At 39.5% G+C, this 17,621-nt stretch overlaps 1 protein-coding gene across 4 annotated transcripts in view; it reads left to right on the top strand.

Annotated features, from left to right (window-relative positions):
- Window positions 1-17,621, top strand: part of EBF1 (EBF transcription factor 1) — a 266,020-nt gene that overhangs the window by 233,817 nt on the left and 14,582 nt on the right. For all 4 annotated transcript variants that reach the window (XM_053991340.1, XM_053991337.1, XM_053991339.1 and 1 more), the window contains exon 11: window positions 4,088-4,176. In XM_053991340.1, the coding sequence (XP_053847315.1) occupies window positions 4,088-4,176 (89 nt within the window). The remainder of the gene's footprint in view (window positions 1-4,087; window positions 4,177-17,621) is intronic.

Here is a 17,621-nt window from a genome sequence, read left to right as displayed (position 1 = left end):
TGATTAAAAGCCTTAGATTTTATGAGTTATGGCTTTAGACTTGCTGCATAAAGAGCTTCATGGCTTATTCTGTAAGAGTCTAATTTGAAAGAAAGTTCTTCCTCAAGGGTTTAAGAAGTAATTCATAAAATGGTAAGAATAATAAATATTGTGCCTTAACTCATACACTGGGATAGATAGACAGATTTTGTACACCTGGGTGTAATTTTAGTTAATTCACACAAGAGACAGGCTGAAAGTTTATTGTTTGGAAGGAGAAAAATGGCTTAAATCTTGTATTTGCAAAAATGATTATATTAGCTTAAATGAAAATGCTACTCTATTAATGGCTTCAATAAGCTTTGCATTTGGAAAAGTATTTTAATAAAAAGTTACCTGAAGTTTACTGCAACTTAAAATATGTAAGTGAGGGAAAAGTACTTACCTTGATTTATATGTCTTTTGGAGGTGTAATTATTGGCTTTTTACTCACCTATGTAAAACAATGTACTTTTGTAAATGGATTTCTGGCCACTTTACTCCTTTTTTTTTTTTTTCACATAAAAAATAAGCACTGTCAATCAAAGAATTTTAAGGTTTATTTCCTCTTTAGAAATGATTGATAGCCTTTTAGATTTACAAGTTGACAAGTTAAAGGGTTCTATTGGTATAATTATGTACTAAATTCACAGTCTTTCAATTTAAATGTCCTTTTAAAACCACAAGATTATCATACCTGTATTTTGAAAAGTGGGCCAGTCAGTTTGGGTTGGTATACAAATTGCTTCCATTAGCCCTGGGACCTATTTGAATTTAGTACAGTTTTTTAAAGTTAGTAGTACTTTCAATGGTACTTTTAAAATATCAGGTAATGGGAATGCATTTTAAGTACCATATGTGTTAGCTTGTTTTTAATGTAGGGATGTCAAGAACACAAATAGAGAGTTTGTATTTCTGATTGATTCTTTTTTTTTTTTTTTTCCAATCATAGAAAGAAAACTGTTATTTGAATTAAAGGACTGGGAAATGCCTTATTGTGGGTGGATTTCAGCAGCAGAGACCAGCCACATGTACTGGGGCAGAGGAAAGCCTTGCAGGGAGGTGCTGTCTGACCTTGTAGCAGCTCTTCTGCAGTGCTTAGAGATGAGAATATTCCCTTTTTTTGGAGTTTTTCCACCTCCTGACACACAACTGGTCTGGTTTAATGCTGAGGGTGGGGATAGATATGTGAACAGATCTCTTTCATTGAGAGATGATTAATTACATTTGGATTTGGGTTGTAAATGAACAAGGAATGGAGGGCTGCAATTGTCCAATCTGTTGTCAGATGTCCAGGCAGCTAAAGATCCCTTTTTTTTTTCCCCTTCTTTTTTCTTTTCTTTTATTTTTTTTTTTTTAATTTTATGTAAGATTGAAAGGTTGAAGGGTTATAGAATAATGAGTGGTATTTAACAATAGCAGTTTAGGACCCAATCCTGCAGATTGCTGTGTGCAGCCTCTCCCCACCACTAAAGTAAAGCTGAAGCTGTTTGAAGCAGAAAGTTTTCACTATCTCTCACAGTATGCTTGATGCCTTCTGAGATTGGACCATAAAATTAACATTTTTTTTTGGCCATTTAGTTCAGAAAATACTCAGAGGAAATACTCTGTGGATTTCAAATGTGTTGAACGTGTAGGAAGATATGAGAAAATGACTGCTAACTCTGGGGGGATTTCAGAACTGGCCTCCATTTATAATATTGCAGAATTTAGCAACTACTTTCCCAAAGGATCTAAAGGGAAAATGGCCATAAACTAGACTGAATTAGAGGAGAAACCCATTTGGCAGAACCACACTAAAATCTTTGAATGTATTTGCAAAAGAAGTGTAAATTTAAACTGTAGGGTTTTGGGGTCTTTTAATCTTCTCAGAAAACAACTATTTTTTTTATAGTAAATATAAATAGCAGTCAATTAATTTATTTAAAAAATATTTAAAATTAAGTAGTTTTATAAGTAAACTCAGAGGTAAGGAAACCAGAGGGCTCCAAACCAAGGAACTGTGATATTTTCTGCAAAACTTCACAGCAGAGGGGTCAGCGTGGGCCAGGGTGTGAAAGGAAATGTAGGAAAAAAAGGCCCAACCATCCCAAAATCAAAAGGGGCCCAAGCAAGGGAAAAGCCTTATGCTCACTCCTTCCATATAATGACCTGGATAGAAATAAAAGATCACATTCAGATATTCCTGATGAAAGGAAATACCTGAAAAAACCCCAAACAAACAAGGAGACTGGAGGGATGTCATGACCTCCAAGGTAGTAAAAAGCTCAGAATGTAAAATCCAGAAGGATTTCTAGTGTGGTGTTACCATAATACTGCAAGATTAATTTCAGGATGTGGTCAGAAGGTTCCTTTCTGGTGTTAGAGGAATGCTGAGGTCCTGCTGGACCATGTGCCTCTCCAGGCAGTCCCATCAGCCACACGTTTGTGTTTCACCATGTGGGGTAGGTCTGCATCCCTCAGCATCGCCTTCCTCTGCCTCAGATGGGATGTGCCAAAGGTCCAGGAGGGGATGAAAATTTGACCCTTTGCTTGCCAGCTGGACAATCTGCTGTAGAAATGTGGTTTGAAAGTAACAGTAATTTAAAGGGATTTTTTTTTGTGGGCTTGTTATGGAATGCCAATTAATTACAAACAAGCCAGGGATTAGATACTGTTTCATGATAACATGAAGATCTTGAGGAGTATGGAAAAATGTTCACTTAAAACATGGAAATATGGACAGGTTATGTGGTGTTGAGGCTGGGAGATGGAGTTTAATGCTAAATCTTTTTGCAGTGTTCAAATAATGTCATTCTAGCCACATAAAAAAGTTCATAATAAAATCCTCATGAAGGTATATGATATACTTATAAAGTAGTAAGACTTTGTGCAAGAATTTTTTTTTTACTATTAATAAGCTAAGACAAGAGAAGAAAAACTTTAAAGTGACTCAAAAATTTTAAAAAAATATAGATTTTTTTTTCTCCACAAAAAAAAAAAAAAGGCTGAAAATACAAAAATCCACGTTTAAATTGATATTTTTTCCATTTAACTCAAAAAATTCGAACAAATTGTTGTGGAATATTTCCACATCTCTATTGGTATGGGAGAGTCAAGATGTGCTGTTGTTTAGAGATGCTCGAGAATACTTGACTGTTCCAGTTCACCAAAGCACTTGGGAAATTCTAAGCACATGTTGAAATCTCACTAACATCTGAGTTTTAAAGTGATCATATGACTGGAAATATAGCTAGAAGGTCATTCTGTGCAGTCCCCTGAAATTATAGGCAATCATATAAAAAACATAATATGCTCAAATTTGCTTTGCTGCAAGCAAATGGGTTTAAGTATGTGCTTACAGATAAGCATGTGCTTAAAGGCTTGACACAATCAGAGCTTCCATTAATGCAGACAGACCAGCATTTTCATGAAGATTAAAGTGTTCCACTTTCACCATTTCTCACCTCTATGTTATGGGACAAAGACTAGGGAAAGATGAACTAAAAACATTGATGTATTTTTTTTTTTTAATTATTAAGTCTCCTGGATGAGTTTAGTGCTGATTGGAGTGTAAGCTGCTGAAGTCAGTGTCAGTGAGTAAAAATTAAAACCTCTACCAAGACAATTGCCTGTATTTCACAACAAAATTATTTGTGAACATTGCACATGGAGCATATTAAATGTATAATGAAATTTGTAACAAGAAAGGCACTGGAATAGGAACTACTTTTGCCTTCCAATCACCTTCCTCATAATATGAAAAACCCAACATGAAACATGGGGTGTAAAGTATTTATCAAACTGATTTCATTGTGCCTTTCAGAGACAATAATTGTTTCCTGTTTGGAAGATGGATGCAACATCCCCAAATCTTCCAGCAGCTTTGCTGGAGGAGCTGAAGTGGGAAGGTTTGGATGGAAGTCAAAGGACCATCTCAGGAAGTGTTTGGACCAAGACTTGAGTCAGTTCTGAGTTCAAAGGGGGTTTTGCCGTGGTCCTGCCGTGGTCCCACCGTGCTTTGGCCATTGTCACCTGAGCCCCCTGCTCTGCCTTTGTCACCTCACGCTGTTGTTTGTTGTTGTTTCAGCTCTGAACGAACCCACCATTGACTATGGTTTCCAAAGGTTACAGAAGGTTATCCCCCGGCACCCCGGTGACCCCGAACGCTTGCCAAAGGTCAGCACAAAGTTTATTGTTCTGTTAAATATGGTAAAGATGGTCACTGCATGCTTTTGTCTGAAAGTGCAAGGCTCTGTAAATGTGATGGTCCTGGTTTGGTACCCAACCCAGATAAGCTGAAACAGAGGCAAGGCCAAGAAAGCCCAATCAGCAACTGGAGCTTTAGGAGAATTCTGTTATCTTCTCAGTCATAGCCAACTCAAACAGCTCATGCCTTTCTTAAGCACAAATCTTTCTCTATGTTCTAAAATACGTAACAATGAACATATTTTTTGGTTACCATTTTGGGACCTGAGCAGTGTTTTCATGGAATAATGATGCTTTTTGGTTTTGATATCAGTAGCACTTTGCCAGCATAATTTTGAGAACTTTACCATTGATAAAATCAAATTAATTGGATGCGACTCCATTGCAGTATGTAATACAATGATTATATACTGTTTTATTTCAGGATTGTTGATTTAATTAGAGCATTGTGTACTGAAGTGATGTTTGTTCCCATGAAAATTAGTGAGGTTTTTTTGTTGATTTCTGCCAAGTAAAAGCTGGGGGAAAGACAGCATTTTTCAGATAGGTTTCTTGTACTGGGAAAACATGGGATTGTACTCAGATCTGGTTTTACTATCTTGCAAGAATTTGCAGTGACTTTTGTGGTATACTGCAGTAAGAGGTGGGGGATTTAAGTGTTGCTGGTGTCCACAGGAGCTCTGAGCAATGGTGATGATCTGGAGTCTCTGTCTGAGGCCAGCTGCCACCACATGTTTTATCTGCTGTTACTGAGGTGGGGAGTCAGAACACTCCCTGTGGAAAATAAAATGTGAATTTGCAGGCCTGAGACACAGACAAATGAATTGTTCAGTTAATATACATCCAGTATAGCCTTTGTGACTGGGCAATACTTGTGACCTTTCTTCTGTAGCTCCCTGAGCTGTCCACAAGCTTTCATCAGGGATTGTTGTGGGCTTTGATTAGTTGAATTTCTGAAGCATTTGAAAGGTGAGAAGATTTCCTGAACACTGGAACTTAATTTGTTTAATTCCTTGAAAGAAATAAAAGTCAGTATGTGACTTTTTTTGCAGGCTTGTTCTGTCTTTTATCTTTGCCTAGGAAGGCTGCAGGCTGTGGTTTTGGGGTTGCTGATGTGTTGTCCTTCCCTCTTCCCAACAGAAAAACATGCTGTCCTGGAGAGTTACATTTACCATTGGCTCTGTTCAGCCTCTGCAAGCTGTCCCTTTCCCTAACATTTGGACAGGCTTGCAGCAGGACAGAGCTTTCATGGCTTGTCAAGTTTCATTCCAGAGGTGCAACCCTTTCCAAAGAAAGAGAGCATCCTTCTGTAGGGGCTTTTTTTTCCCACCTCTATCCTGTCTCTGCTGCCAAATATGTTTCTGGAGAAAAATAGTTTCTCAGAAAAGAAGAAGCCAGCCTTCACTATGCACCAGGCATTTGCAAGGCCCAAAAGAATTGCTGCAAAACTTCCCTAAACCCAATATTCCAGCTGGCTAGTAGATGGCCATAGGTTTTATTTAAATCAGAAAATTAAAGTAAAATAAAACTGGGAAATTCCAAATTGAGTTATGTGGCCAGGGGTTGTGGTGGAACAGGAATTAGGCTCCTCTTTGGCACTGAGGGGGTCCCCAGCAATGCCCCTTTGTGCTGGTGTGGGAATGTGGGAATGCAGCCTCCAGGATGAGCACCCTCCTCTTTCCCATTTGGTCTGAGACTGGTACCACACAATCCTGCAGGCAGAAGAAAGCTTCTCCTAGCTCCATATCCTAACTCTGAAATTTATCAGGTATTTATGGATGAGGTATGAGAGTGAGGGTTAGCACTGAGTCATCTGTCCCCTCTTCTACCCTCTTGGCTTCATGTATTTCTTTGGAGTACCTTCTAAACTAATTTTTCAAATCTTTAAATCAAAGGAAATTGTGTTTATGTCTGCAGAGGTAAGATGTGATGGTCTAAAAAAAAGGGTCACTTCTTAAGGGTTGGACAAACTCAGCAAAGAAACTGGTAACACTGTGCAAGTTTAGAGGGAAACAGGATGAAGAGAGGACTTTTTTTTTTTTGTCTTAGGATAATTCCTTCTGTGCAAGCTTGAAGGTTGGACCTCAAGTTCAAGTCTCATTAATATGCCACGCACAGAGGCTGAATGCAGCAGGGGTTGGCACATGTCGACTTCTGTGTTTGAGGCACTGATGGTTCAATTCCCAGCATCACTTGCTGGCTCCAGGATCAGCATCAAGGACGTGTGAGCCCCTGTGCTGGTGAGCACTGCACAGTGCTCTTCCCCATGTCATTAAACCAGGAAGGGCTTTGGCACTATTCCACTGCAGACAATTCTCAGTGGCTACTTAGAGGAGTGTTGGAAGCCATATGGCTCCCACAGTGGAACCACGGGCAGAAAGGGCAAATGTTCCAGAGGAACAGCAGAGAGGAGAGCAGAGCTCAGAGCTCTCAGAATCCTTCCTTCCATTTCCCCCTTTGTCCTGACAGCACATCATCATTTTCTCTTCATGAAAAAGCTTGTGCCTTTGCATTAAATAAACAAAACAAATAATATTTCTTTAATTGCTGCTAGGGTTTGTGGCCATTATTCCTTTGAAACATTACTGATGAATTAGAGATCTTTCCAGAAGTAGAAGTGATGTGATAATAATTTTTGTGTTCATAAGGGCATGCTGCCCTTCCCATGGAGAATCAAGAGCATTCTGCTCTACAACTTATCCCTTCAGTCAAGGAGAATTGTTGAGGGCATCAAGTGAGTGTTAGCACATGCTCTGCCCTCCAGAGCTGAGGGGTTAACAGCATTTCTAAAACCATTGAGGCTGTTGGAGAAGTTTGATCTCCACAAGTTTAGAGACAGTATTTTCAAAAGTGCTCAGTATTTATGCTCAGGATGATTTTTTTTAAATGTTCCAACTATCTGCTGGAAGTAGGCACAGAAAAAAAAAAAGACAAATTTTTAAAAATAATTTCCCCTTCCCAGTGCTTCAACAGGCAAATTCCCATAGAGAATGCCCTCCCACAGTGAGGAGAATGGGAGCACCTGGAAATGAGGGTCTTTGGACTGCTAGATTGACAGCTGATGTGCTTAAAGTAGAAATGCAATATATAGTTTCTGGAGAAAAGAGAGGGAGCGGATGTTGGCAGCTGAGCTATGGAGCCAGTTTGAACCAGAATCCTGTTCTCTTCTTGTCCAGAGCAGGTCAGGGAAGGCAGCCAGTGGAAGGAGATGTGCATGTCTGTAGAGACACCCCCACACCCACAGGCACCAGGAGGAGAGACAAGAGGTGGTGGGATTAGCACCCAAAGCTTGGAGTGAGATCAAGTACCAGGAGTGTGCTGGGCAGTGTAGTCTTTCCTTTCTAATACAGACAGGAGGCAGATCAGAGGAAACAAGAGATCTCTGGGGATAAGAGGAAAGGGGCACTGTGATGCTAAGGTTGAGAAATGCTGTCATTGTCCTGCAGGAGCAGTCTGTAGGGAGCCTGTGTGGAGCTGGGGACAGCCCTGCACGTGTGTGTGCCCCATTTCCATCTGCAGTGGTCACACACGTGCACACAAACGCACTCGTGTTGTTGGTTCCTGTGCACATAAACTGCAGCGGAGATCACTGAAGAGTTCAGATCACAACAACATGTTGAGTCTATTAAGGTTCATTCATGTAACTACCCTGCAATCCTTAAAATAAATCCCTGGCAGACACGTTGCAATTCTGCAATTTTGTTAAAACTCCACAGCTAGAGCTGTAAAACAGCTTCAGCTGTGAGCTAGATTTGAAACACATCCATCCTAAATGATTTAATAACAACGATTCCTCTTTATATGCAATTTCCTAGATTTTATTTGCCATTTTCACCACTCCTACAACTCATCACTTGTATTTAGATTAGGCAGAAGATTGTTCACTCTGTGTTTGAGAAGCGAGTCATTGCACCAACCCCCTCTGTGATCTGACGTCCTCTCTCTCCCAGTCTGTTCCTTCAGTGCTCTCTAGGAGACCCCTTACCCCTCCTGAAAGGGACCTTTACTTCTGGTTTCTCTTCATGTAGATGAAAGTGGAGCTTCTCTCTCTAGTGCACAGGGGACTCCCTGCTGAGCTGAGAGCACAGGTAACCAGAATCTTCCTTCCCTTCAGCTCCTTTTCTCTGGTCAGTCATTAAACCCCCCCAAGACATAGCCCACCTCCTCGTTTAGGACGCTAATAAAAGACATGTGGTTATTAGGAATCAGAGGCTGGCAAAAGCAGTTGTCTTTTTCCACATGAAATCCCACAGATCTGCCCTTTATCCATCGTGACATGGGTATTGTTTATATTGCAAATAAAGGTTGTCTCTAAACGTGGGTGGTTGGCCCAGGCTTGCTAGCAGAGGTTAAAATAGCAATGAAGACAATGCAGCTCAATTTGCTGCTTCAGACAGACCCAATGGAAATTCCAGAAAGGACTGCCATCTACTAACTCAACATATACTGTATTTTAACCAACGTTAGTAATTTTCAGCTAAGAAAACATTTTTTTTTTTTTTTCCCATCCAGTGTAACAAGAGAATCGTTAGAAAACTTTTATACTCAGTGTGGGCAGGAACGGGGGGCATGTAAAGAGGAGCTATTGGAGTTCATGTGTACATCAAGGAGGTCATGAGATGTGCTTGGAGGGCTCTACATTCTACTGTAAAATTTACAGGAATGTGAGACCAGAGTTAAGGTTGAATCCAGTACCAACAGCTTGGGGTTTTTTAAGTTTCCTAACAAGTTGAGCACTTGGTTGAGGAGCTTGTTTAGGGGGTCTGATATTTTGTTTATCCTGTAGAAAATATTCAACAAGAGAGCATCAAGGCTTCTGAGATGGCGAGGTAGCTGTACAAGTGTCACCCTTATGGGGTGGTGGGTGTCAGAGGGGTGTCTGGGAATACGCAGAGCCTGAAAGGAGAGAGCAAAGGGACAGAGGCACCGCTCGCTGAAGGGCAGAGCCAGCTCACAGGGCTGGCAAGGAGCCCTTTCCTTTCTGAAGGTCAACAGTGTGCACACACATTTCACTGAGCTTTCTTTATAACTGGGTCAGCATTTACTCAGCAAATGATTAGAGCAGATGGTGTAATTTAGAATCTATGACAAAACTTTTAATAGATCAGGGCTAACATGATGACAAGGAGCTCTGTGCCGTTCTCCGCTCCCGCTCTCTGCTTTGCCTTGGGGTAAAAATCATGCCTGGGATTGGATTTTCTAGTCTGCACATTCCATCTGAGCGATTCCAACCACTTGTTTGAGCATCCTGTAGGAGGGATGCCCACATTTCTCTGTTCCTGTATCCTCAACCTTATTGGTTTTAAATACAACAATTAACTGGGGATGACAGGAAGACACCAAACAGGTAAACACAGTCCCTTCAAGGAGCAGGTTTTGAAGAAAAAAGCCACAGTTTGAAGAAAGTAACAAAGGCTGCATTTGTGTATTTTGCTCCATGGAGCTGAAAATATCTAGTAAATTGATCCCATGGGAGTAATAAATACACATTACTTTATCTTGTACTTCATGTCCTATACCCCTGAGCCTTGATAGAACAACACCACTTAATAGACTTAAAAAAAGAGTAATTACAGTCATTGGTTGTGTGATATTTCAGCCCTTCCAGCCCTGCCTGACCTTCTAATTTAGCTCACCGTGTCTAACTAATGCATTTATATTCATCTTTTATGAAGCATGTGTAGTACAAAATTGACTTTGCAGCCTTTAGCAAGCTGTCTTACCAGGTTTGGGATCTGGTTAGTACAGCATGCTGTATAGCATATGTACATTTACAGCAGAATTTGGCATGCATATGGTTCTGATAATCTATTACTTTTTATCCTTTTGGAAAAAGAATAAAAAATATTTTTTTCCATTTCATTCTCCCCTCCCCTTTTTTTAAAGCTTTTATTCATTGCGGCATTATTTACAGCTAAACATGCAGGCAGGAAGATGCAAGCATTTTTAAAATGATTACCTCTAATGTTTCTACTTGTCAGAAGTGCTTAAATTTTCCTGCACTTTGTCTAAAAACTTAGCACTTTTACCTTTTAAGAATTACAAATTTCTAAGATCTTACCAAGCTGATTTACAAACACAGCTGACAGTTTATGATGAATGATGTTGCGAAATGTGCAATATGTTTCTCTGTCATTTCTATGCATGTATATATTAAGAAGAAGATTAAGAAGAGAGAGAACCCCCCTCTGTAAGAAACCCTTGAGTTAGAGAGCACACACACAAATCTCTCTCCTGTGTTTCCTCATAACTTCCCGCTCACTTCACTCATCCAGTGGAGCACAATTGTTCTCTGTGCATTTTCTCCCACCATATGGTATCCTCATTACCATACACTAAGGGTCCATATGGGGAACTTGTGAAGTGAACTGTATTCATTTTAACTGCCAGATGAGCAGCCTTTTGCTTTGCAAGCTTAGCTTAAGTCATCTGCTGTCTTTATGTTGTTATGGCAACACAGCACCAATAAAAAATTCTAATCTACTGTAAGTGTCTGGGATCACAGTATTTTAAATGCTCCCCGTAACTGTCCTCCAAGCGAGGAGCTTGTTCTCTCAGTGGGACAAAGGGTTATTGTCAACTCCAGCAGGTGGCAGTAAAGAAATTGTTCGTTTTTTTGTCTTTTTTTTTTTTTTTCTTTAACCTTCCTTAAAAATATCTGTTTTTCCTTTTCCCCCATATCCACTCACTCAGAAAGTCACAGAATTACACAACATGGTCAGTCCTTTACATACCAAGGATTTCTGATGCTCAGGTAGGAGTTGCAGGTGATACTTTTAAGTTACAGCTCAAATATTAAAGAGAGCAAAGAATGAAACTGTGGAGGCAGCTCGTGCACTTTATTGAGAGATTCAGGCTCAAGTACTTCTTCACCAGGACTCTGATGCCTCCTCTTCACCAAGACTCTGATGCCTCCTCTTCACCAGGACTCTGATGCCTCCATAGGCACACAGCTATGTTAAGTTTTGTAGCTGTTTTCTAGCTTCTAGCTACATTTCCAAACCCCTGGATCAAACACAAAGCTAATTAAGAATATCTTATATTAATGGAAATAGGCAGCAGCATCCTTAAACATAAATCATCTTCACCTCCACAGGCCACATGATGTGTTGCATCTCTGTCTCCCTGTCTGCATCGAAAGTGAACGTTTGTAGTCTCAGTTCATCAGTTCACATTAGCCTCATGCTGAATATTTAAACACAGAACAATTTCAACACACCATGAAGAGAGACAGTGACTGCACTTTCATTTGGAACAGCACGAGCTCATCTAATAATAATTTAGTAAATCAGGCATTTAGTGGCTCAGTTGTACACTGCATTGTGCCAAATAATATTCAGTTCAACTGTATGCTGGTGAAATGGAAATTCAGACTCTAGTCATGTGGCACTTTTTTTGCTCAATGGAGAGATGAAATGGAAAACCACCCTCCCAATAGACTGTTTGAATGTAGTGATTTATCAAACATATAGTAGAGTGACAATATAAACAGGATTTGGTTGTATGGGGTACAATCTATTCTAATTAGGCTTTTATTGCTGTGGTTTCTCCTGTGCAGATTATTTGATAATTCAGGATTTGCATTTACCTCTTCAGTTTATTTTATATATGGGCAGGGAGCAGATCTGTGTAGTTACAGCCTAGTTACAATCCTTTAAGGCCCAGTCCTCTGGGAAGCCTGGTGAGCTCTTTATTGCCTTATTTTGAGCCCTGGCTCACAGGGAGCACCGTGCCCCAAGGAGCAATGGGGAAACACAGCTGCTGCCATGGGTGGTGCTTCATAGCATGAAAGCAAATCAGATTGCTTCCTTTTCCCTTTTTAAGGCTATCAAGATTTATAGGGAGTGGTTGTATCTTAGACTGACTGATATAACCGGAATAAAACAGGTTTTTGGGTGCCCATCCTTGCTTCCTGTGTGCTGACTGTACCTTTTCTGGCCTGGATCGGTGTCTCTAATAAAAGATATTACCTCACCCTACAAAATTTGCCTTGGTTCTAACCATAGCCCACTGTAATTTTAGGCAAACAGCTACACTTCAAGGCTGTCTCTGATGAAGATGGGGGAGAGAGGATGTTTTCCTAGAAAGTGTGTTGTGAAATTTAATTTGCTCCCATTAAAGTGGTGCTTTGCGATCTCTGAACGCAGGGCACTGCAGAAGTGTGAAGTAATGTCTATAATCTCACCTAGAGTCTCCATTTCTGGCCTAGTTTTAGGTGTTATGTGGTGGTTTACGTGGTGATGTAAAATATGATTGCTGTGTATTTCTCACAACACAGCCCAGCTGAGTGGCAGGAAAAGCATCCTCCAAACCATCCTGATGCCATTTAGCAGCGAGTGCTGGGAGCAATAGGATGACTCTTGTCGTAATTCTTCTAAGAAATACAGAGCCTCACAATCTCTGCCCAGCTGCTGACGCTAGAAAACTCAAGCATTTTGGTAAAATGAATCAAGCAGTAATGTTTCTTTTATGAGATCCCCTCCCAGGAAGGGAAGGTTTGGCACCATTTGGAGATCAGGCTCGGTGATCCATCATAGCAGAGGCAGCTGTCCTGGAGTGTCTCCCAGGTCACCCGATCGAAGCGGTGGCTCTTACAACTGTATTATTGCTCATGGAACAGTAATTGAGGCACCATGGTTAAAAATTACCTGGTCTAATAGGCAGTGAACAATTTGCACTCAATACAATTATAAGCCAAATCATTCATTTCATAACACTTGGACTAATTTATTTGTTGACCTTTTAATATCCATAGCTCTTCAGTAGCATTAACTGCAACTTGGACAAAATCTCTTGTTCATTTTACATTCATTGATTTTTTTTTTTTTCCATTGAGGCAATAACAGTTGTTTGAGTACAACCTTTTCTTTCTGCTGTAAAAGTCAATCATGTAACTTATGGTGATATAACTCAACTGGACTGGAATGTCCTCTAAGTACAATAGCACAATCTCAACCTAGTTGTACAGACATGGAAATGCAGTTTGGATTTATTTTAAAGAATATTTTGGAATACATTTGTGACTACAGATAACAAATTATACATTTGCTGAGAGGAGAGTGAAAACAAGAATCAGACACATTTTAAAGCAGAGCCACATATATTTAACACATTTTTGTTGCTATATTTGGGCAGTCCAAGATAAAGAAATTGTGAAGTTTGGATTCCTTAGGATGACCTCAGTGCCTCCACTAATAATGCTAGATTCATAATTTCATCTGCTCATAGCATCTTGAAGTCCAAACATTTGACAGAATAGAGGTGCCTAATTTTTTTCAAATGTGAACTTCAGAAAAATGAAATGTGTTTAAAAGTATTTTTAATAAACAGGAAATAAATAGTACTCATAATTTGGTAATCTGGATTTTATTTCATTATTCAGCTGCAAACTGGCATTAGTGCTGAGGTTATGTTGCTCAAAAATGCTACTGAAATATTGATGCATTTTGAAAAGTCAATATTTTGAAGCAATTCTATAAAATATATTGGTGTAGTGACAATGGTAATACTTTTCCCTCAGCCCTGAAAAAAGGAGCCCTAGATCATGTAAAATGCTGTGCCTGCTTTTACTTTCTGGAGATGTACACAGAAATAGAGTGTTACCTCTGTGAAATGTTGGATACATTTCTTAAATTCACAGTTATTCAACATTGATACTTGCTTTGGATAATGTCAGCTGAATTATAGGACTGTAAATTAAAAAAAAATAATACAAGAAGCAAAATAACTTTGTTTCTGATAAGGAAGTTGAAGTTTTTTTTAGAATATCTGATAGGAGCCACTTTGCTGAAGTTGTCTTTCTGAACCAAAGTCTCTTTGTACAATAAAATACTGCAAGTCTTTTGAACACATATAATATGGTTGTTACACATTTGGTATTTTATGCTTCCCTAGAAATTACCACTTGTATCTGCACCTAATCTATGGTCTGTCTTTTCATTTCGATGGGGTCTGAAGTGGTCCTTGGCTGTAATGAGAATGCCCCTTTCAAGAGACTCCTTTCAATTATGCCAGTGATAAAATGGAAGTGAAAGCAGTCATTTGTAGGGGTTATGACAGAGCGGTGTTTTAACTGTAATACTAAAACCCGCCAACATTATTCCAATCTGTATTTCAACATTTTTATGCATCCACTCTCCACAGAACAGAGTGGAATATTATTGCAGGTCAGAATTTCAATGTGCCTTATTTTTCAGTTTTCTCCTGCTGTTAAAAGTAACCTGAACTCTCAGTTTCTATCTGCTCCCGCTTCCTACCTGAAGCATCCAATCCAGGAAAGTGACAGTTTCACAGATCTTAATGATAGACTGGGTTTTTTGTTTGGTTTGGTTTAGTTTGTTGCCTTTCTTTTTCCTCCTTCATTAAAAGAAAGCATGGGTGGCTCTTTAATTTAATGTGATTGAGCACTTGGGGTTTTTTTTATATAAAAGACCTAATTTGGCATATTTAGATATTTATATGTGTAAATGCATAAGACAAACTGAAAATAAAATGGACAAAACACATATCTACAATTAACATTTTAATTGCTACGCAGCTCCTCTGATTTACATCAGCAGGATTTTGGCCATGCACTACCAAGCATATTTCTCTGTAGATTTAAATGCAGCCAAGTGAATTAAGCCAATACAGTCTAGTTTGACCTAATGTGAGATCAATTTAAAAGTGTTAGGACTTGACCTGTGTTTGGAAAGTCTTTGTGCATACAAATCATAGAAATTTGCCAAGGAAAGTTTTTCACTCTTACAAGTACAAAATTTGTTATCTGCATTGTGCCATACACAAAATCACAAGCCACAGGTAATCTTTTTTTAATCCCCAATATTCCAGGGAATTTTTCTAATGGACACAATAATATGAGCCACAGAATAAAGCTTCTAAAACAGCCTGTGCAGTATCTACAAATGACAGTGTCAGAATTCAGTGTCTCTGTTAATTTTTCCAAATTCTTTGAAAGTTTACCTAAGCTGAGACCCTTCAAATCATTCAAAACCTTCTTCCATAAGGGAATGTTTACAACTTCCCAAAAAGATATGAGTATATAATAGTCAGGACAAGATTTTGAGCAATAACTCTTTTTTTTCCCCCCCTTTTTTTCTCTCCCAAGAAACAGGAATGTTAATACCAGCAAGAGGAAGAACTATCAGAAAAACTTATATATACAAAACAAAAAAAAAAAATCCCCCAAACCTAAAAACTCCTTAATCTCAATAATGAACATGTGCTCTAAAGTACTGTAGATGCTCATACAAATAGTTTGGAGAAAATTTTCAAAAAATAAATGCCCAAGGCTCCTATCCAAAATTGCCCTGGGGCTGATAGTGGAGGTGAATAAGGAAAATTTAGAAGGAAAAATGTGCTTTTAGGTCATTGTGACAAACCTTTGAGGTCAGATAAAAGAAACGAATCTAATGTTGTCATTTGTTTGCTCATATGGATAAATCAGGAATATTTTTTTTGCAGCCTAGATAGAGGGGAATAGTGTGAGTCACTGTAACCTGGTGGATGGAGGGATTTCCATAAAGGAAGTTGCCAAAGGATTTTTTGTTAGTCACTAAATTATGTGGACTTACCCATTTGTGCATCTAATTAGATTGTCTATGGGTGATTCACTGGATATGACAAACTGACCACAGCATGAATGATGGGATGGCATAAAAGGAGTATATGCAGAACTGGTCTTCTCACGCTTCAAACCCCTCAGGTTTTTGTAGAGCTGTAAAATGTGTTTCCTCTCCTGGTTTAGCTGAGGGGATCTGTCATTAGACCCTCACAGTGTGAGGCTGCAGGACAATCTGTGGGAAATGCTGTAGGGGAGGCCAGAGAATTGCCCCAGTGTTGGCTCCTGAAGGGACGTGTTTGTGAGTCCCAAACACGAGTGACACCTGCCAGCTCTCAGCTGCTGTGCTGCAGGTTGTGAACAGATACAAGGGTACAATGCAGTGATATCCACCAGCCCTCCACAGGCTGCATGAAAGGTAGATTGGCCTCATGAGGTAAAATCTGACAGCTCTGAAGGCTGCAAATGCCTTTTCCTGGTAAACAGAGGGGTCAGGGGCAAGACATGCTAGGAACTTAGGAGAAGCAAAGTTCTCCAGCTATCAGAGGAACTTGGACATGAGTCATGACATCAATGTTGTCCCTAAAGTCCCTAAAGGAGATTATTTAAGTCCCAGCAGAGTGATTTTAATTCTGCATATCTGCTCTCTTATACCCACTCTTCTCCCTTTGTTTAGAGACCCAGCATTAGCAGACAAGTCCAGAACTTTTAGCAACAAAACCCTCTAAATTACTTGCCAGATGCTTCAGCTGATGATAATATGGTGGTAGCATCCAGACTCTCAAATGGCAGTTTTTAAAAGAGTTTTTCCTAACCAACAAAATTAATGGTGGTTTATTCCATGCCACCCTGTATCTAGATGAAGAACACATCTGTGTTAGCTACTAATTCTGTTTTTTTTTACATGCCCATCATTTATGGGAGTGGGGCCACCAGCATGAGTGGTGTGGATTAAAAAAAGAGGCTGGTATTTTTTTTTAGTGTTTAACTACAGCATATTTCCAGGAGGTTAATAGGTATAAGATGGGAGACTTGCAAGGACAGACTTCCAGGTGATCATCATAATTTTGTTCCTTCTTTTGTCAGCAGTATTTGTAAAGAAGACTGTTTGGACAGGGTGTGTTTCCCCCACATGCATTTATCACCTTTGTGGTTAAGAGGAGTTTTAATCATCGATTCTCAATGTTTATGGCTAAATGCCTGCTCCCATTTGCACTTCAGCATTTGTTCTTCCTGCTGCCTCATAGAGGCTTCCTATATTTTATTTATAAGCTTGGCTCATTGTGGAGCAGGTGGTAAGGTTATGCATGACTGTTTTTAGTGCTGTACATTTAGGCTGTGATTTTCAGTTTGGGTGGAGGCTGATGAGACTACAGTGGCTTGGAAAGACCAAAGTTCTAGCTCCCACTGTAGACATGTTTTCTGGGAAGCTGCCATTAAAATTCAGTGGCAGGAGTTCAGTGCACTTCCATCCTGTAGGCACAGGTAAGCTAAAGCTTTTTTTTTTTGCTCCTCAAGTAAGATGCATCATCTTTCTCTCCCATTTTGCCTCCTCATCTTTGTGGTATCTATATGGTGCTCACTTCTTTGGTGTGATTCAGTCATAATACATGGAAACCATTCTGTTTGTTTGTTGGAAAAGTTTTCAGCTTGGTGTGAGTACAAATATCTTTTTAGAGAAATGGCCCTGTTATTTTATACTTCCCATTAGGCTGGCACAGTTCCCTCAGTCTTACAGTAAATGGAGGATCTTTACATTTTGAATGGCTTTTATGAGTCTTTATAAAGCTATAATTTCTGAAAATGATACAATAATGCAGTGCTCACTGTTGATGGGGAGAGATGGGAGGTTCTG

This window comes from Vidua macroura, chromosome 15 (genome assembly GCF_024509145.1).
Source record: "Vidua macroura isolate BioBank_ID:100142 chromosome 15, ASM2450914v1, whole genome shotgun sequence".
Lineage (NCBI taxonomy): Eukaryota > Metazoa > Chordata > Aves > Passeriformes > Viduidae > Vidua > Vidua macroura.
Note: the sequence above shows the minus strand (reverse complement) of the source record. Positions and strands in the feature narration are given on the sequence as shown.